The sequence below is a fragment of the Oculina patagonica genome, chromosome 11 (assembly GCF_052425735.1).
Source record: "Oculina patagonica isolate OP01 chromosome 11, crgOcupat, whole genome shotgun sequence".
Taxonomy (NCBI): Eukaryota; Metazoa; Cnidaria; class Anthozoa; order Scleractinia; family Oculinidae; genus Oculina; species Oculina patagonica.
The window spans coordinates 10,988,532-11,009,516 of record NC_135768.1 but is presented as its reverse complement, the minus strand read 5'-3'; the positions used below and the strand labels follow the sequence as shown (position 1 = coordinate 11,009,516).

The following is a 20,985-nucleotide window of genomic DNA, read 5'->3' as shown; positions in this document are numbered from 1 at the left end:
ATTAAAACTTTTTTGCAGGTCAAAACCAAGCACCCTAAGACATTAGGTTGATTTTGTTTCTGAATTCATCAAACATCAAACTTTGTGCTTCTGCAATTTTCTCTTTTTTATGTTCGTCTGATTCTGAATTAGCATATATATCATTCGCACGTTTAATAAACTTTTCAATGGAATCTTGAAAACTTTTGAATTGTTCTGGTTTTAGAATGATAATTAAGTCTGCGACTTTTTTCATAGTAGCTTTTGCTTCTTCCTCATCTTCTTCAAACCATTTGGCACACTGACTCAACAAAAGAAAGCTTCCAAAATCTATTGGCTCAGGCAGACAAAACAAAGCTGCCAAATCCGTTGGCTCAGGCACAGTGTATGGCTTCGTGTCTGTCATCATGTCGGTCATCGTGTTTCGTTTACTTAAAAATAGAAAATGTTTAAATGGAATTTATTTAATAATTTTTTTAATCCATCGGACGGATTCCTCTTTTTGAGCCATTTTGGCTTGTTGGTTGCGGAATTCTAGAGCCCGTTTGGCGCGTGTCTGAAGAACGCGTTGCAACCCTTCCAATACTTTCTGCTGTAACTGGTGTGTCATCAGTTATAAGAGTTGGCGGAGCTTTAAATGTTGGACTTCTTTTTTCGTTTATAAAGGCTTTTATGTCTTCGCGTTTCACATAAGTTGTAACGATTGCAACGCCGATACCAAGCAAAGATATCCATTGATTTGTGGTGAGACCGCTTGATTGCGGCTGAGCCTCGGGCGGAGCTGGTTCCGTTACGGCCGGTGGTGTTACATTTCGCTTTGCAGCCGCAGATTTCTTTTCCTTTTCTTTTGCAATTATTGCAGCAGCCTCGATAGAAGCTTTTTTCTGTGCTTCACGAGCCTGTTTTGTTTTTTCTGCAGCAAGCTTGCCAGCAGCAACTCTCTTTGGATTTTTGGCAGGCTTTGTTGCAGGAGTTGTTGAAGTGACAGGAGAAGAGGTAGAAACAGGAGTTTCCAATTCACGTTGTTCGAGCTCGGCCATTATATTTATGAAAAAACAATATTTAAATAGAAATTTGCTCAGCAAGATCTTTTGCTAAGCAATTTCTAAGCATTGCTCATTAATTATTCAGTATTTTCTTAGCTTTGTTTAGGAAGTCTTGTGAGTATTACTCAGTAAAGGTGCCTTCGGAGCTTTTTTCCGTGGCGCCCTGCCGCTCAGAGGCGATTTCATCAAGATCTGACTGTTTTTTTGATGAACTTGCTGAGTCGTAATCAATATATTTTGCTGTTATCAAAGCAGCAGAAGCAGGAGCAAGAAGCTTGCCGTAATTGAAAGACAAACTGCCGACAAGATTGGAAAGCTCGCTGTTTATAATGTGGTCATTTTTAAGCTCTTTTTGTAAAGCTTCAATATTTTTCATGGGCACAAACAGACTTGCTAATTTTGTTAAAAGAGTTAGCGCGCTGTCAATAAGATTTTCCGTTGTCTTGGTGCCAACGTATGCCTCATATCTCTTGAAGTACTTTTCAACTTCTTTATCTGTCAAGCGCTTCACCTGCTCGTGTGTCAGCTGCACACCGATTGCTTCTTTGGACTTGCCTGTTGAAACAAGGATTGCAAGCTGTTCACGCAAAGCAGGAATGTCAGGGCCTTGAATGAGTACCATAGCGCTTTCTGTACTTTCTGGTTCAGCTCCTAGCAGTTCCATTACGGAAGCTAATTCTTGTTCACTTGCAGCGCCCTTGACGCTCTCGGGAGGAGAAGTTGCGAAAGGGTCAGCCATTTATTACTATAAAAAATATGTTCAATAAAAAAAAATTGTTCCGTAAGGGTGGCGATGAGAAATGACAAGATGCGAAAACTTATTTTTTTTTAGCTTTAAAATGATTTCTTTGTAATCCTCATTGGCAAGTTCGCCAGCGTAATCCTCAAAGATTGCCTTCGTGGTCTTGGCAGAGGGGGTGTAAAAGAAAACGATTGCCGCCACATTTTCGCGGAATGAGGCTGTTATGCTTGTCATTTTTTGAGTTAACACCCATATGCTCAAGCCTGCGTGGCGAGCAGAGAAAGCAAGATTCACCAATTCACCCGTTCTTCCCTTTACATCTTTCGATGCAGCACAGTCGTCGAGGATGATAAGCGTGTTCGTACCCTCAAAAAGAAATCTTGAAAGCCTTAACCAAGATTCCACCTCGTGCTGCTCGCAAATGAAAACAAAAAATCGAATATCTTCCTCAGCAAAGCGATAATAAGTCTTGTTGTGCGCGAACGTCGGGCATATGAGCACGATGTAGTCAAACTTGCCTCGGAAAGGGCCACAAAGCTGATTGACCACGTATCTTGTTTTTCCTGAGTTCGTTGGTCCCACAATGAGGGCGTTGAAGGGTATATTGGCAGGATCCATCTTCGTTCGTTTATATTATAAAAGCACAGAATCTAACTGCCTGCCAATTATATTCATTTGGGCGTCGCTGATTACGTAAATGTGGCAGTTCAAATTACCTGAGCCGCTTGCTTTCCTCTCTAGCTCAAGCTGGACACCGTCCTTTGTGTTCACAAGGCGCGTGCCGCTTCCGTGCATCGAGTGGTCAGCCATGGAACGCAGATCAATAAGAAGGCCAAACTTGTCTTCTGTGTAAAACTTTTGCAGAGTCATGTGCTGCGTTTTATTTTTTTCTTTCATGTAGAATCTTTTAACTTCTCCCCAAATGTCCATTCCTTCGATGCCGTTGTTGTACAGCATGTTTGGCGAGCCGTTGACAGTGATGCTTACTTTTGTAAGGTCCGGGTTAATGTACTTTTCCGAGCTCCTTGCACCTTTGTTATATTGCTCAATAAATAGGAGCAAGATACCTTTCATGGACCTCCTCTGCGGGTTGACCCTTAGATTCAGACGTGTGTCGGAGCCTTTTGCAAAAGTCGTCACTTTATCACGCTGGATGTGGTCGTAAGCGAACTCTTTGCCGCCCGAATAAGCGCTGAACGCTTCATCTGCAATTTCCTTGCTTCTTATCATCTCGTACTCCAGCTGGATGTTTGTCAACTTGTATTTTAGTTTTGTTGTATCTGAGCCTCTGACCACATGTTCGGCTGCCGCGAGCTTCAGTTCGAACACAAGATCGTTGTATAGTGCCTGAGGATAAAATGCCCCATGGTCAGTTAAAATCTGGTGATCCAGTCGGATTCGGTATTTATTACCATAGAGCTCATTTAGCTTTTTTTCTGCTTCGACTCCTGAAGTTTTCTTATCGCCAGCATTTGAGCGAATTTTGTTGAGGTCCTCGCTCTGAATGCCCTCTGGCACCCTGTCGTCGCGCTCCTCCTGCGAAAGGAAAAAATCCTCAAATATTTTGTAGATGTCATAGCCCACCGTGTCCTGCACGACGGTGCCTTCGTACTTTACAACAAACTTGTCGACCAGAGCTCGGCTGACGTTGTCAACCAGAAAATTGTTGGCATGGCCTCCGCTCAAGTCGATGTTGAAGCGCAGCGCAAGCGAGCCAGGCACAATGACCTCGTTTTCGTTCAGCTTGGGCACTGAAACATACAACGTTTCCTCTGGATTGGCTTCTGTGCGGTCAAAAGTGATTCGTTTTACCGCGCGCTCGGCTTTCAGTGCGCCGAGTATTTTCTCTGTGCGTCCCGGTCGAAGGTTTTCTTGAACAGCAGCCATCTCTCGATTGGTTTTATTGTTAAATTGAAAAGTTTAATTTGAAAATATATATAAATTACGTGATGGCGGAAGGTGGTGGTGAGTTTGGATACGAGGACCCTGATTTGGACCAAGATCTTGACCACAACAGTGATAACGATGATGAAGAGGAACAAGAGGTCGACACAACCAGACCATTTCAGCCCGGGAGTGCATCCACACCCTACCATGGGGGTGAAGAAATTCAAATGCAAACGATGCAGCACGAACAGAGCGGGCTGCCAGACACATCCTACGAAGAAACACCTTTGCTTGGCAGTGCGCAATCAATGAGCGAAAAGGCATGGAATGCTCTAAAAGGGGTGTTTCCAGAAAGCTCATCAACAAATCTTGAAGCTTCTTACAGTCTAAAGGGCAGATTACAAGTAAAAATGGCCGGAGCTGGTAAAAAATTATATAACCTTTTCACCACCAAAAGGGGTACAGGTGGTAACCAACAGCTAAATCCAAGTCTTACAAAAGAAATCAGGAAAGAACTTGGACCAATGGCACAAGAACTTATTGAGAGAGACAATGAAGAAATAAAAGCTGAGCGCCAAAGATTAAGAGAAGCTGAAAGTCAACTACAACAGGCAGAAACAATTGCCATGCAGAAAGAAAAAGTCACCCAAGAAGTAAAAGATCTCAGAATAAGAATCGAGCGAACTCAAGCCAAGATTGATCAACTTGGGTCAAATGTTGAAAATGAATCAGAATTGCGCAGACTTAAGCAACTGAAAAAAAATCTTGAAAAGGATTTTGAAAACGCAAAAAAAAAACTTGCTGCTCTTGAAAAACAAGCAAAGCAGAAGGCAAAAGAACAAACACGAGTCGACCAACTAAGGGCAAGCCTCGCTGCCAAAGAGAGCGAAAGAAACACTTTGCAAGAAAGGCTCAACGACACAAGAGCTTTGGAGGATCTAAAAGAGAAAGAAGCCGAGCTGAAGCGCCAAAACGAGGAAGATCAGGCTGTTATAGAGGATGAGAATGCATCCCCCACTGACAAACAAGCCGCTGAAGAAAGAGTTGCAGAAAGAACCGAGGAGCTCGGGCGTTTGCAAACGCAGATTGCCGAAAGAGAAAGGGCGCTTCCACTTCGTGAGAGGATCAAAGAGATCTTCAAAAAATATGGCGTGACAGTAACAGCAATACTTCTTGCTGCTGGTGTCACGATTGGTTCTGTTATTGGAGCCATTACAAACTCTTTGAAGGCCACCGGCAAAGCGTTGGGGAAAGGCCTAAGTGATATTGGCTCAAAGGTAGCATCAGCTCTGCCTGGTCTCATTGGCTCGATTGCGAAATTTCTTTTCAAAACCGCTGGTCAAGCCATCGGTTTTCTTGCTGAACACACCTGGCTGCTTATCCTTGCTGTGGTTGCTTTTCTTGTTGAAAAATACATCAAAAAGAGACGTTAGCGCATAAGGGTGTAGAGCAAAGCTGCTGCTCCAACCGCGCCAACAGCGACAGTTGCTTTGTTTATTTCGTGTGAATCATTGGCTACGGCCTTAGTAGCTTTAGCGCTTTGCGCGTTGCTAGCTGGTGTTTCTGCAGCGCTTGCGGCGAGTGCCTGATTTTTTTTGCTGTGGCGCTCTTGTGTATAGGATTTGAAGGGTGGCTGTTTGGTGGGTTGATTTTTGATTTTCCTCCCGCCATCAGTTTAAGAGCTGCTTTTTTTGTAGCTTTATTAACCTCATCATTCACTCCTAATTTCATCCCAACAACAGCCTGCTTAAGCTGGTTATTGTAGCCAACAACGCTTTCTGTGTTTATCACCATACGAGCGGGCATCAGCCAGGCACCTGGGCAGACTGCAAGGTTAAGCCGAACCTTAGCCTCGTCGATGGCGAGTTGGTATCTTTGGACCGACTTTGCCAGATCAGGTTGCCTTATAGCGTCTTCAACCAACACGAGGAACTCACTTTGCGCTTCCTTTGCACGGCCGCCTGTTCCAAGTATGCTACTTCGAACGTTGACCTGCGAACCCAAAATACAGTAGACAAATGCCTCTATCGACTGGTTTATTCTTGACAAACCCGCCTGAGTAAGCCCTTGCGTTGCATTTTCACAAAACCAGTCAGCCTGTGATGCTGCAGAATCATCTGGCTGAATGTAATAAATAAGGTTACCGTCGCTTGCAGTTCCACCTTCATCCGAAAATTTATCGTAATCGGGGTATTTTGCTCCAGTTTTTTGTATACCATTGCTTGAAATCCAGATATAAATAGCACCAAGTCCGTGGTTTGCACCTGTTGTAAAACGAAAATCGCTTGACGGGTCGACACCGAACTCAGCACATATTCTTTTGTACGAAGCCACGTCGTACTTGTTGTCGAACTGGCTAAAAGTTGGGTCGCCTGGCAAGGCGCTTACGCTCTGAATTCCCCCCATCTGAAACAATATTCGCCTTATCGTGAAATAAACGTGAAAAAGATAAAAATTACGCACAATCGGTGGCAAGCTAAGAGCTGAGTGCTCTTCATCGAAAATATCTCGACTTATACCGCAGCCTGTTGTCGCGCACCATACCGCAAAGTTAAGTTGCTGGGGCCAATAGGCCATGTTAGGCCCCGCAAGCCACTTTTTTGACTCTTTTCCTGATGTATGCTTCAGTTTTGTTTTTTGAAAAATCTCTCTTAATTTCGTTGTGAAATATTGATCTGGTGTTACGTAGATGTTGATTTTGCTGTTAAATATTTTTTTCAAACTCGGTGCGGCTTCGTGAAATCCAACCGCGGGAATTGGCAAAGATGAGCCTTTTGCGCCGCTTGGTGACAGCTGTTGTGGAAAACCGCCTGAAATTTGATTCACCCCCAGTGCTTTTTTCATCTCTGGGCTCCAATATTTGCTGTCAGAGCCAAAAACATTTATCAAATGGCCTTGCCCTGCCTTGTAATAAATGTCTGCCGTTGCTGTGTGGTTGTACGCGAACTCAACCTGTGCAACAAATTTTGTTCGGTCAGCGTTTGGATATTTTGCAAGAAAAGGTTTCCATGCATTGTCTTTTGCCGCTTCAGAAATTTTAGTTGCTTCTGGGGTTTTCATCCACTTCATAAAATCTCTTTCTTTGGAATCAAGAAAAATTGATTGAGAAATGTCATCAGCTCTCGGAATAGGCGGCGCCATTTTATATTAAAGATTTATTTTTCAAAAGATAATTATAAAGATGGTTGTGCTCACAATCGACGCGAGTTCCAACGGGGAAGCTGTTTACTTTGACCAGCCAATTGAAAAACCAAGGTTTATCAGCCTGCTGTCATGCTCGTTACAAAACAGCTGGCGTAATCTGGAAGAAATTGGCTCCATAAGCATTAAACAAAACAATGTGAGCAACAATGTTGCTGTTTTTTTTCCAGGCAACTACAATTTTGATGAAATTACAACTTACCTGACTAATAAGTTCAAAGATCAACAAAAGCTAACAGTAAAAAGGGATGATTTAAAAAGAGGCTTTTCAATAACAAAAACAAAAAATATTGAAAGCTTTTCTTTTGATAAAAATCTTTCTAAACTTTTTAAGAACACAATTGTTGATGCTGCTAACGCAAGAATTGAAGATTTTACTATACCAGACTTTTATTACATTCACTGCGATTTACTTTCCAAAGAAAATAACTTGTATAATGGAAAGCCAAGTGACATTCTCGCTTGTGTACCAATAACCGGAAAACCTTATGATTTGGTTCATTACCCTCAAAATTTTATCAATAATTCACGTCGAATCGACGCTGTTCAGAGTGTGAACAGTGTCACATTGACCGTCAAAGACAAAACTGGCAGTAAGTTTGACTTTGTTGGAGCTCCGCTGCATTTTGAATTAGAATTAAATTAATATTTTTTTATTGTATACGAGACCATGTCATCTGCTAATGTTCTCCCGAGTGCCCCTGCTTATGGTGATCGCGAAGAAACACAACTTTATCCAAGCCTCCCAACAAATGCCGAGAATTTTCGGCTGACTGAAATAAGTAAAATTGAAAAAGAAATATCCGCTGAAGCTGAGCATTACAGGCTTGTGTTAAAAAAATATAAAAAAGTCCGTAAAGTTATTCACTATTCCGTGGTCTGTCTTGGCGCCGTGACGGCAGCTCTGTCTTCTGGAGCTGTTGCGACTTCACTTACTGGTGTTGGAATTGTTATCGGCGCGCCTGTTGCAGCAGTAGCAGCTGTATCTGGCGCAGCTTCCACTGGCCTGTCAGTTATCAACAAAAAGCTTGAACGTAAAGTTAATAAGCACTCAAGAATCCTCGCTCTGGCTGTTGCAAAACATGACTCGATAAACAGCTCTGTCTCACAAGCTCTGAATGATAATCTTGTTTCTGACAAAGAGTTTCAACTGATCTTACGAGAAATGCAGAAATATCGTCAACTTAAAGAGACTTTACGTTCAAGCTTTGCACACAAACAAACAAATTCACAGCCAGACATCGAAAAAATACGACAAGAGATCATGAAAGCAGAAAGACAAAAAATGAAAAAAAAACTTCTCGAAAGCACCACCGACATTTCGAAATAAAATTTCAGTCCAATAGAACATTTTTTCATTTAATGAAAGAATGATTGTCTGCGCTCATCTTGTTGTTTACTTTGTGATGGAAGCATTGTCGTTCGAGTTGCAAAAAAATGTTCGAGACAACCCGCGATGTTGTTAATTGCCTGAACGAGGCAAAATAAAAGGTTACAGCGCACTTAAAGTGACTTTCAGCCGAGTCGAAAGGATTAAATCTGAGTGTGCAAAAAATACAATTAAGTTGAAGCGAACAGCGAGAAATTGCGTGACCCACAGCGGCATGCAAATTTTTTTTGTGTTTGCGTGCGTGGGTGTACAAAGTCGGGGTATTACCCGAATGATATTTTTAGACTTTTGTAAGTTGTTTTCATTCCTGTGTGCTTAAAATCTGAGTTCTAAGCACTCAGGAATGTAAAATCTATTGTTTTACACGTGCACAACTATTGTTCTTTTGATTTAATGCACGTGACGGCCAATTGTGAGTCATTGTCACTAAAAATAGCTTAATGATGTCATTTTCTTTACTCTGTATATAAATCAAGCTAACACCTGGATATCATAAAGAATGACGAGCCAAACGCCAACAGAACGTGTTTTACTTCACAATCCTCGAGTTTATCAATTTTTGGAAGAAGTGGCAACACAAACAGTTACTCCACAAGAGAAACGACAGATAGAATAATACGGTGGGGGTTTTGGCCGTTGGTTCGGGCGAATCCGCTTCCGGAAGCTTAAAAAAAACGGGGGTTTAAAACGAGACTTTTAAAAGGGTGTCAGCACCTCACCCCTTTTTTTACCATTTCCACTCCTGCTTTCCCGATTTTTTTGTTTGTTTTAGCCATGCTTTGGATAATGATTGCAGCTTTCTTTTTCTTAAGTTTTCTGGTATTTTTTCCAGATCGTACACCAGGTCATATATTTCTGCTAGCCTGAAAAAAGATTCTTTGTAGTTTGTCAAGAAAAGACAATGCAGCCAGTTTCTTGGTAAAAGAGAAGTTATTGGAATAAATATCCCGTTTTTGTCGTTTTCCTTAATGGGCAAGTCCGCACTTTTACCAAAAACTTCTGGTTTTTTTACTTTCATATTGTTTTTATAATTAAAATCTGTTTCCATCAATGTTTCAAAAAGCTCGCTCTCGAACTCCCCTGTTTTTGGCGTGCAATGCAAGCGCCGAAAGCGTTTGTGGTTTGGGTCAAAAAAATTGTAATAAAATCTTTTTTTCATAAAAATGTTTGAGTTTTTTAAGTATAAAATTATTAAGGTTTGGGTTTCTTCAATTAAAGCGTGTATTTTTTTTGTCGCGTCGAAAACCTCGTAGCGTTCCAAGATTGGGTCAAAAATTTCATCAGTTGGGGTGTAAAACTTTCTCGTTCGGGGGCCCTTGACCACAACGCATTCTCTTTCCCACTCCATTTACACTGATGTGCCTTTTGTTCAATTGAAAAATAATTCTGGCACAGCAAGGCAGCTTGAGATTTGTGAGCGCTCAAGCCGCAGAGATTTTGGGTGCCGCTCGCGATTTTTGCACACATAGATGGTGGTGGTTTTGGTCACTAATCGCGACAAGGAGCGAGGCGAGCTCGGGCGAGCCGAGCGAGTTGTCGCGATTTGTGCCAAAACCACCACCGTCTATGTGTGTAATGTACTTACGTTACAGCTTGATCTACCATTCTTGTCATTCTTTTTTTGCCAAATTTTCGAGTGTATGTTGCCATTTCAAATAAATACCTTCCCAATGGTATTTTGCCTGGACCATTTTGTACTTATATCCGCTCTCATAAGAGAAAATTTTCAATGTTTTCATGTGCAGAACTGGGGCGGATCCAGGATTTCTAGAAGGGGGGTTCGAAGAAATGGACCGCCGAAGGCGGGCTCATCTGAGGGGGTCCGGGGGCATGCACCCCCTGAAAATTTTGAAATTTAAGTCCTCGGAAATGCAATTTCCAGCGTTTTGAGGGATGATTGTGGACGGTTTAATACCTTAACAAACCATCTCTTTTTAAACATTTTTTTCCTAAAACAAGGACTACGTTTAAGTCTTTACAATAATCGAGATCAACTGACACCTAGAAGATGAAACTTAAATCACTGCAATATATTTGTCTTCGCTATTTAATGTGTTCTAAAAATTCTAAAATGGGATCAACGAGTAACATTCTACGAGGTTGTTGTTCGGCTAATTGCTGAACGATAGCATCGCCATCGACAGGCTTTTCGTAATGAATACTCATTTAAGTCAGGGCAGAGAGTCTCTCGTTTGTCATCGTGGTCCAAAGGAAGCGCTTGATTAGTTTTAAAGTGCTTTTTGAGCGCTCGTTATTAGCTGATGTTACTGGAATTATACTTGCAATTTGCAACAACAGCTGGATGTTCGGAAAGATTTCTGAATCACTAGCATGTAGATAGACAGAAAGTGTAATCAATAAAGTTGTCCTTTGTTAACCTAAGGTAAATCTGAACGAAAATAAATTGAGTGTCTTCGAACCTGTAAGGCAGGTTGAAGCGCGTCTGGTTTGTCCGTCTCTGATTGCCATTTTATCATCCAACGATCGTGTGCAATGACGAGAGTCTATGGTCTAGGGAGATCTAACATGTACATCTCGGAGACTTTAGCAATGTCTACATTTGTGCCCGCATCAATGGAAGTGTAGCATTTGTTGTAAGCTTAGGTCAGCGGTCTACATTGGGCGCATGCTCATAGTAATAAAACGTGTTCTGTACATCCGCCATCTTGTGTTGTGTTCCTTTACACTTCATGGTGTCAGAAGCGGGATGGAGCACCTAAAACCGCCTGAAGCTCTCATACTGAGTGCGGCGACGAATAAAGCCGAGGCATGGCGGCGTTGGAAGATGTCCTGGGAGTTGTACAAAGTGGCAAGTGGTCTCGATAAGAAGGATGAAAAAATTCAAGTCGCCACGTTGCTCCATGTGCTTGGAAAGGAATTCGTGGAGGTCTATTCAAATTTCGTTTGGGAAAACGAAGGTGATCTTAACAAAATAGCGGTAGTGGAGGAGAAATTCAAGGCTTATTGTGCGCCATTGACATCAATCCACTTTAATCGCCATTTGTTTGTCGAACGCAAACAGCAAGACGGCGAGATAGTCGACGAATTTTGCAGCGCTTTGAAAACACTTGCCAAGAATTGTGATCTCGGCAACAAAGAAGAATCCTGGGTAACGTCTATGTTAGTTCTGGGCCTCAAGGACCCGAGTGCAAAGGAGAGACTTATGGAAAGAGATCAGAATCTCGAAAGAACATTACAAGCCGCACGTATCTCCGAAACAAGTAAACAACATATGAAGACTTTAAAGGACGAGAGCAGCAAAGTTGAGAAAGTGGATTCAGTAGACGGTTCAGGTCGTAAGCATCAAGGTGGTATTGGTTGCAGGAACTGTGGTATTTTGCATGGGCTTGGGAGAGGTTTATGCCCTGCAGCTGGTAAACAATGCCACAAGTGTAAGAAGATGAATCATTTTGCAAGGATGTGCCAAAGCCCAGGAGGAAAAAAACAGCAGGTAAACACAGTTTATGATTTTGACTCTGACTCTGAGACTATGTTTATTGGTTCAGTCAACTCGGGGGACCAAGACTGGGTTGAAACAGTAGATTTTGGCAGTGTTAAAGAGGTGTTTAAGCTAGACACTGGTGCCCAGTGTAATGTTTTGCCAAAAACTGTGTATGACAAGATCACAACTATGCCTTTGCTACCATCCTCTGCAAGACTAGAAAGTTATTCGAAGACCTCTATAAAACCAGTTGGAAAATGTGAGTTGACATGTTGTGTGCGGGGGCAGAAACATCAAGTCTTATTTCAAGTAGTAGATGGCAGTTATACTCCCCTCCTAGGTCGGGCTTCCTGTGAACAGATGGGTCTAATACAACGCATAAACACTATCAGTAGCAGAAGTATCCTGGATGAATTTCCAGACGTATTCCAAGGGCTGGGATGCCTACCCGGGAGATATCACATCAGCATTGACCCCTCTGTCCCACCTGTCATCCACCCACCCAGAAGAGTTCCTCACTCAAAACGGGACCCGTTGAAAAAAGAGCTAGACCGCATGGAAAGTGTTGGCATAATTGAGAAAGTGCCCTTAAATGAACCAGCAGATTGGGTTAGCAGTCTTGTGTGTGTTGATAAACCAGATGGGTCCATTCGGGTGTGCCTTGATCCAAGGGATCTTAACAAAGCCATTAAGAGGGAACATTACCCACTTCCTTTAGTGGAAGATATCACAGCCAGTTGCGCAGGAGCTACATTGTTTTCAACCTTGGATGCTGAAAAGGCTTTCTACCAAATTCAGTTGGATGAGGAGAGTAGCAAACTTTTGACATTTAATACACCTTTCGGGAGGTATCGTTACCTGAGGATGCCAATGGGTATCAAGTCTGCCCCAGAAGTGTACCAATGCAGAATGGAGCAAGTGTTCGAAGGGCTCACAGGAGTCAAAGTTATCATGGATGACATAATTTCGCATGGAAGCAGCAAGGAAGAACATGATACCCATCTGAGGGCTGTTTTGCAGCGTGCCCGAGACAACAATCTGCGATTAAAGAAGTCCAAGTGTCATATCGAGCAGGAAGAGGTGAAGTTTCACGGGCACGTTTTCACAAAGGATGGGTTGAAGACTGATCCAGAGAAAGTAAGAGCAGTGGTCGAGATGCCAAGGCCAGCTGACAAGGCTGGTGTTCAGAGACTGTTGGGCATGGTTAACTATGTCAGCAAGTTTATTCCAAACATGTCAGACCTTACTACACCCCTAAGACAGCTGTTACATCAGGATGTAGAGTGGCACTGGGAAGAGCAGCACGAGGCCAGTTTCAAGAAAGTCAAGGAAGCTCTTGCTCTCTCGCCTGTGTTGGGGTACTACGATGCTAAGAAAGAGTTAACCCTCCAAGTGGATGCCAGCTCAACAGGTCTGGGTGCAGCACTGATTCAAGAAGGGCAACCGATAGCGTACGCTTCAAAGGCACTCACGCCCACCCAACAGAAGTACGCCCAAATTGAAAAAGAACTCTTGGCTGTGGTATTCGGGTGTGCGAAATTCCAAGAGTATATCGTGGGTCGTACGGTCACCATTGAAACGGATCACAAGCCTTTAGAGTCAATCATCAAAAAGCCCTTACATGCATCACCATTGCGCCTGCAAAGGATGCTCGTTCAACTCCAACGCTACCCAGAAATTAACCTGGTCTACAAGCGTGGTGTAAGTCTACATTTAGCAGATGCCCTGTCCAGAGCTCATCTGGAGGAACAGCTGACGAATGCTGAACAGTTAGATGTAAACTTAGTGGAACACATGATCTCAGACCCACAGTTGGTCAGGTTCGTTGAAGAAACTAAAAAAGATGAAATTCTTCCTGAGCTGCAAGAAGTAATTTTGTCCGGTTGGCCAGAGTCGAGAGGTCAGGTGCCAGCAAAGCTGCAGGAGTTCTGGAATTACAGGGATGAGCTCACTGTATACCATGGGTTGGTATTGAAGGGCCAGAAGATCTTCACACCCAAACGTCTAAGGGGAGAGATGCTAGAGAAATTACACGATGGACACTTGGGTATTAACAAAACACTAATGAAAGCACGTCTAAGTCCTACACATAATCCAGTCTATTACCAACAGGAAGAGAAACCCTGACATTACACAACCTTGTTTTACACCTGCTTTCACGTTAAACCAATCCGATTTGCCTGCTCCATCGATCACTGCACACTTGGTGTTGCTGTAAAACAGTTTGACCATTCTAATGAACTTTGATGGTATTCCATAAGACTGCATTATCCTCCACAGTGTTTCGCGGTGGACACTATCAAATGCTTTCTCATAATCTACAAAACAGGTATACAGACTTGCATTCCATTCCAGCGATTGTTCGATGACATTTCGAAGCACAAAGATGTGTTCAGTCGTGCTTCGCCCCCTTCTGAAACCTGCCTGTTCTTCCCTTAACATCCCATCCACTGCATCGTGCAGTCTAGTAATAATTACTCTTCCCATAACTTTCGCTGGTACAGATAACAACGTTATTCCACGCCAGTTACCACAGTCAGTAAGATTCCCCTTTTTGGGAAGCTTAACGATCAGACCACAATTCCAGTCCTCCGGGATTTCCTCTGTCTCCCACACCGTGCGAAATAGGTCTTCTAGCACGCACGCAGTTGTCTCTATGTCAGCCTTCAATAGCTCTGCTGTGATTGAATCCATTCCAGCTGCTTTGCCATTCTTCATATTCTTCAGAGCCTGCTTTATTTCCTGTCGGGTGATACATTCGTCGCTGACATCTATTTCGTTTGGCTGTCTATCATCAACAACTGCGGGGGCCACTGGATCAGGCCGGTTCAGGACACTGTCGAAATGTTCTTGCCACCTATGTCTGATCTCCTCTTCTGTTGTTAATAGCTTTCCATCCTGGTCTTTCACCATGTTCATTCTTCGTGGCCGGTCGTTGCATAACGTCTTCGTTGCCTCATACACCTCTTTGAGGTTGCCATACCTTGCAGCCTCCTCGGCTTCCCTTGCAAGCGCATTTGCCCATTCCCTCTTGTCCGCTCTCAAACTTCTCTTTACTTCCTTGTTCTTGTCATTGTATTCTATTCTCCTTCTATCTCTTATCCTTTCTGATCTTGTCTCCTCCATCTTCTTCTTCAATTTCTTTCTTTCGTCAATTTTTCTCCAACTTGTTGCACTTATCCAAGTTTTGCTCTTCCTTTGTCTATGACCAAGAACTGATTTTGCTGTTTCGCTGTAGGCCTTCTTGATGTTCGACCATTTCTCCTCGACGCTTTCGGCATTCTGGGTGTCATCTTCTCCTGTTTCATCTGACTCAGTTCCTGCCAAGCAGCTAAATCTGTTCTTAAGCTCTAAGACAAACCTTTGTTTAATCTCAGGCACCTTTAACTTGCTCAGCTCATATTTCCGTGCAGTCATTTCGCCTTGCTTTCTAACCACCCCACTTAGCTTTAATCGAATATTTCCAACAACCAAGTTGTGATCACTTCCTACATCGGCTCCTCTGAAAGCCCTGACGTCCTGTACCGATCTCTTAAATATTCCATTAACAGCTATATGGTCGATTTGATTCCTTGTTCTTCCATCTGGAGAGGTCCAAGTGTACTTATGGATGTTTTTGTGGGGGAACATGGTCGTTGTGATGGCCATGTTGTTGGCCGCACAAAACTCTACGAACCTCTCACCATTATCAGATCTGTCGCTTCCTAAACCGTGCTTACCAACCACTCCGTTTTCGCCCTCCAACTGGTGCCCTAACTTTGCATTCCAGTCGCCCATAGTTATTATGATGTCATGTCGAGGTGTTCTGTCATACACCTGTTATTGCGCTCATTTCCAGCACATGGGCGCAAGCACAAACGAAGTTAGAAAGACTGGGGAGCAACAGTGAAGGTACGGGTTTGAAGATAAACATCGATAAAACGAAGGTGCTCAGACTCAATGCAAGAAGACAAGATCCTATGAAGATAAACGGCACTGATGTAGAGGATACAGACAGCTTTGTCTATCTAGGGGCCACTGTTAACAACTTGGGTGGTGCCGAACAGGACATTCGGAGTAGGTTAGGTAAAGCTAGAAGTGTTTTTCATCGACTTTCAAAGGTGTGGAGAACAGGTGAATTCCGCCGAGAAACTAAGATGAGGATCTTCAAGTCAAACATCATTTCTGTCCTGTTATATGGATGTGAGACTTGGAGAATGACAAAAGCGGACGAAAAAAGGCTTGACACCTTTCTTCACAAATGCCTAAGGAGAATCTTGAAAGTCCATTGGCCCATGCGCGTGTCTAATGATGAAATTCGGAGAAGAGCAGGAATCGAAAAGATCAGTTCACAAGTACGGCGAAGGCGATGGAAGTGGATAGGTCATGTTCTGCGTATGGCACCAAACCGAAACCCACACGTGGCATTATCCTGGGCACCAAGCGGGAAAAGAAGCAGAGGACGGCCAAGGGAAACATGGCGGAGAACGGTGGAGAAGGAACGCGCTGAGCTGGGACTAACATCGTGGGCTGCAGCAGCAGCTGTGGCCAAGAATAGGGACAGATGGCGAACATTGATGTCCGGCCCTATCCCCCACCAGGGGGCAAGGAACTAAGAGAGAAATGAAAGCACGTGATGTCTTGTTCTGGCCAGGCATGGCTGCAGAAATAACTGAGAAGATCAAGAAGTGTCCAGTGTGTCTAGAGAATCGGCCAAGTCAGCAGTCTGAACCGCTAAAGTCACACGAGATTCCGCCACTGCCTTGGGCTAAGGTTGGCACAGACCTTCTGTACAAAAACGGTAGGAACTACCTTGTGACCATTGATTATTACTCCAAGTGGCCAGAACTGACCTTGCTTAACTCTATGACCAGCACTTCAGTCATTACAGCCTTAAAGTCTCAATTTGCAAGGTATGGTGTCCCATCAGTCGTCATGTCTGACAATGGTCCATGTTACAGTTCTGAGGAGTTTAAGCAGTTTTCACAAGATTGGTGTTTTCAGCATGTCACATCTAGTCCTGGCTACCCCCAGTCTAATGGTCAGTCAGAGAAAACGGTCCAAACCCTCAAAGCTATGCTGGAGAAGGCTGATGACCCATACAAAGCCCTTCTTTCATACAGAAATACGCCTTTGGAAGGTGTAAATTTGTCGCCAGCTCAGATGCTTATGGGTAGACGTCTGAGAACCCCCATCCCTGTAACTGAGGATATGTTGAAACCCCAACTGTATGACCCTGAAGAAGTGCTCCCAAAACTTAAGGAAAGGCAAAGAAAGCAGAAAATGCACCATGACAAGACAGCTAAGGAATTGCCACCTCTGAAGGAAGGTGAGGTTGTGAGAGTAAAGGAAGGCAGAAAGTGGAACCCGGCCAGAGTCACACAAGTTCTTCCTTCACCTAGATCCTATAAGGTGGAAACGGAGAATGGAGAGTACCGAAGAAATCGTCGGCATCTGTTAAAGACTGGAGAGTCACAAACACAAGATGTCACAACTGATGATGACCTAACCGAAACAGGATCAGAGTCAACTTCTGTTGCAGCTACCCCTGAGCATCCTGAAACGCAACCGGTTGTAACGCCAACGACTACTACCTCTCGATCTGGTAGGACAATCCGTGAGCCTGAGAGATTTAAAGACTATGTTAAGTACTAGAGACAGTGTGAACTCTTAGTATACTTATATTAACTTTGTTTGTTGAGTTTACAAGTTAAGGACCATTTTGCTTAGTCACAGTTCAGTCATTAAGTCTCGTTTTGTTTTTGTTATTCCTTTGTAACGTTCGTAAAAAAAGGGGGATGTAGCATTTGTTGTAAGCTTAGGTCAGCGGTCTACATTGGGCGCATGCTCATAGTAATAAAACGTGTTCTGTACATCCGCCATCTTGTGTTGTGTTCCTTTACACTTCAGGAAGGAAGCGCTTATATAAAACGGATTTTAGACTGGCATTTTGTTTCGTTCTCTTATGTTTTTCGTCAGAAACCGCTCGTGTTTGAATGTTTTTTCTTTCAGTTTAGGGGGTTCGACCGAACCACCCCTGGATCCGCCCCAGCAGAAATTACTGTATCTAACCATACGATACGTGATGGAATTGCCGGAATGAGATCTCAGAGATATGTACTATAACTTGATTGGTTGGTTTTAACAACATGTTTTGTTTCAGTGTTTCATGCTCGTGTTACAATTTCAACCGTTGAAGCGGGAACGAAGCTCTGGAAGCAGGCGGATTGTAGAACTTTCTTATTTATATATGCCAGAAGCTTCTGTATATGCACAATCTGGGAAATTATTCTTTGATTTTCCCAGAAAACTGATTTTCACTACAGCCAATTCTACGTAAGCAGTGATTTTGTGCAACAAACCAGTATCACTCAAAGAAGAAACATGTGTGATTGCAGTTTTGTCGGCTCGGATATTTCAGGATTTTCTCCAATCTGTTGTGAAAATGAAAGGGTTGCAAGACCGTTGGGTTAATATGAAAGGCAATTTCCCAAAGAAAAGAACAAGAAAATGAGGTGAGCCTGCATACTTACAAAAACAGAAACGAATTTGCCTGTTTATTTGGGTATATTTTTTAAAAATTCCGTAGCTTAAAATTTTCTTGCTCAATTTTAATTATCTTCAACTCCACTGGCTGCAATAATAAGCAAGTTAAATTTCGAAGTTTCGCCAAATCACATGGATGTTATAGTTTATACTTAACCTTGTATGTCTGATTTCATAATTAAAACTCATGAGCATATAAAAACTTAATTAGCTCATAATTTTGTTTGCGATGACTCTAGATCATAGACTGTGCGATTGCTGGACTTCAAGATAATGAAAATAAAGTTTTGATTTGTTGATTTACTAAGATAGATTGTTGTGTACGTTTCTTTTAGTTAGAAAACTTTGTAGTCTTTCTAGCGCTAGCAAATTTTGCATAGTCATATTAGCGTGATGTACTGAGTGTATCAGGGAAGCGCCGTGCGCTTCGGTCGTATTTGCAGCCTAAAGTAACGCTGCAAAGCGCTGCTTTACAGCTGCTTTATCGACCCCATGGCTTCGTGTGGGTTATGATCAGCAGCTCTCCTGCAGCTCTCGAGCAGCGCTCACCGTCGCTCCTGCAGCACTCACGCAGTCATTTTTCGAAACTTCTGCAGCGCTACGAAAACAGCGTTCGCGCAACCTACACGCAGCGCTGGTTGCAGCGCTCATGAGTGGCTAAAACAGCGCTGCATAAACGGCTTATGTTTCGTACGGGTTATTGGATGAAATCTACTGAATGAAATATTCTGCTAGGTTCTGCTTAATAGGAAACATTCGATCTTGCTTGACACGTGATTCCGCGCGAACGTACGCAATAAACTATGTAGTAGTGTTTAACTCGCACAAAATCGTTATCAAATCCACAGGGAGCCCGAACGCTGTATTGGCAAAGTTAATAATGAAAATAAAGATATGTTTGTTACCTGTGCTCCTGTGTCTTTCTTTGTCCTTAAAATGGTTGTGCTCTTGTGTCTTTCTTTGTCCTTAAAATGGTATTTGAATCGGTGCGAAAACGGTTTGAGCAAGCCTTGTCTGACGCTCCGTAAATAACGACGCAGTTAACACGTCTCGTATTCCCATTCATGTTATTAACTATTTCTTTCCATATTAACCATTAACACTCCTGGGGAGATAATCTCGTATTTCAATTTAACGGCCACGGGAAAGAGAGAAAGAGCAAGGGGTGAAATTGCATTAGAGTCTTATACCAGTCTGTGACTTCACTTGAGGTGACCAGTCTCGCGCGTGGACAAAGCGCGAAATGCGCGAGGAAACACGAGCCGACGGCCGGCAGCCTTTGTCTGCTATAGATTATTCGACGAGCAATTCGCGTATTCCTTCGCAACGTTCAACGACAACCAATTTTAATGTCATTTACTGGTGAGTTCATGATTTTTCTTTCGTTTCAATGTTTTACATTTTAGATAAAAAAAATATTTCCTCTATGAACAGTTAGAACGTATTTTAGCGAGGGTATCGCTCCGGTCTCAGTCTCGGGCACAATTGTAGAAAATAATTCTAGGAATAAATAATTTTCCTTTTAGCCGTTACAAATTATTCAAAATTTGAATTATGACTAGGTACTCGACAATAAATTTCTCTTACGTTCCACTCCGTTTTTTCGCGGTCATAACACAGTTGTAATGTGGACAAACAGAACGTATTTTCGGCGATAGAATCGCTTAGGTTGCTCGTTGTTTAGCATGGCGATGTCGAGAAGAAGCACATCTCCACGCGGCGTTACATTTTTTTCCTACATAAAATATGAAAAGCTGACCAGCTTGGCCTACGCAAATGCCGTGGTACCAAAGAGAAACGAGTCCGAGAAAAGAGAGGTAGACTTTTTTAAGGAAAAAAAAAGACAATTATTTGTCGAACACTCGCACGACCTGACAAGAGCGATGAAGTTTATAACGTCGCGCGAATTTCCAGTTTTGCGCGTGGTAGGTTCTGGTTTATATTTCCCATGGCAAGCGGCTGTCAAAGGAAGACAAAAGATGCTGTCACGAGAACAATAGAACCACTTTGATAAAGCCCATGTTCACAAGTTTTAAATCACTTCCGGTCAGGTCAAGTGAAGTCACAGAGCTAACGAAAAGACGCTTGTAAAATCAACCCAAAATTAAGCAGGAAAACGGGTATCCGAACAAACAAATCAAACATCATCTATTCATTTGGCCTTAAATCAAGCTAGGTGTGAGGTAATAGCACTTTTTGTTCAATAATAAGAAAATTATGCCTCGAAATAAATCAGCCCTGATTTTAGTTTCATCCCTTGCTTTTTCTCTCTCTCTCTCTCTCTCTCTCTCTCGCTCTCCCGTTGAGAATTAATAGTTAATAACATGAATGGAAATACGAGACGTGTTAACTGCATCGTTATTTACGGAGCGTCAGACAAGGCTTGCTCAAACCGTTTTCGCACCGATTCAAATACCATTTTAAGGACAAAGAAAGACACAAGAGCACAACCATTTTAAGGACAAAGAAAGACACAGGAGCACAGGTAACAAACATATCTTTATTTTCATTATTAACTTTGCCAATACAGCGTTCGGGCTCCCTGTGTCAAATCTCACTTTTAAAGAGAGACTTTAAGAGGCGATGTCACTACGGCCGGTCCACTGGATTTCGGACTCCAAAACAGTTTTCCTTCATATATTTACCACAGGTACTACCATCTATCCTTACTACCAAAATACAGTTGAAATGATCAGAGAGTTTGTTTTTCTCGACTTTGGAGGATTTATCAATTACTAGTGTCAATAAGCGATGAAACGGCCATTTTACATGT

General features: G+C 42.7%; 2 protein-coding genes across 2 annotated transcripts; both read right to left on the bottom strand.

Annotated features, from left to right (window-relative positions):
- Positions 1-34: 34 nt before the first annotated feature.
- LOC144629634 (uncharacterized) lies at positions 35-6,910 on the bottom strand. Its single transcript, XM_078487866.1, has 2 exons — positions 5,240-6,910; positions 35-410 (listed from the first exon to the last, which is right to left on the bottom strand). Exons 1-2 carry the CDS (start codon positions 6,793-6,795, stop codon positions 35-37), a joined length of 1,932 nt encoding a protein of 643 aa, XP_078343992.1. The 5' UTR covers positions 6,796-6,910.
- Positions 6,911-13,763: 6,853 nt separating this feature from the next.
- On the bottom strand, positions 13,764-15,464 carry LOC144629633 (uncharacterized). The gene has a single exon (XM_078487865.1). The coding sequence runs from the start codon at positions 15,462-15,464 to the stop codon at positions 13,764-13,766; it is 1,701 nt and encodes a 566-aa protein (XP_078343991.1).
- Positions 15,465-20,985: the final 5,521 nt, after the last annotated feature.

What these genes read in the sequence shown, in the direction of transcription:
- LOC144629634 (XM_078487866.1), bottom strand. Translation starts at nt 6,795, where the DNA reads ATGGCGCCGCCTATTCCGAGAGCTGATGACATTTCTCAATCAATTTTT. An exon ending in GCCACAGCAAAAAAAATCAG is followed by an intron (nt 411 to 5,239) that starts GCACTCGCCGCA and finishes TCTATTTTTAAG; the next exon opens with TAAACGAAACACGATGACCG.
- LOC144629633 (XM_078487865.1), bottom strand. Translation starts at nt 15,464, where the DNA reads ATGGGCGACTGGAATGCAAAGTTAGGGCACCAGTTGGAGGGCGAAAAC.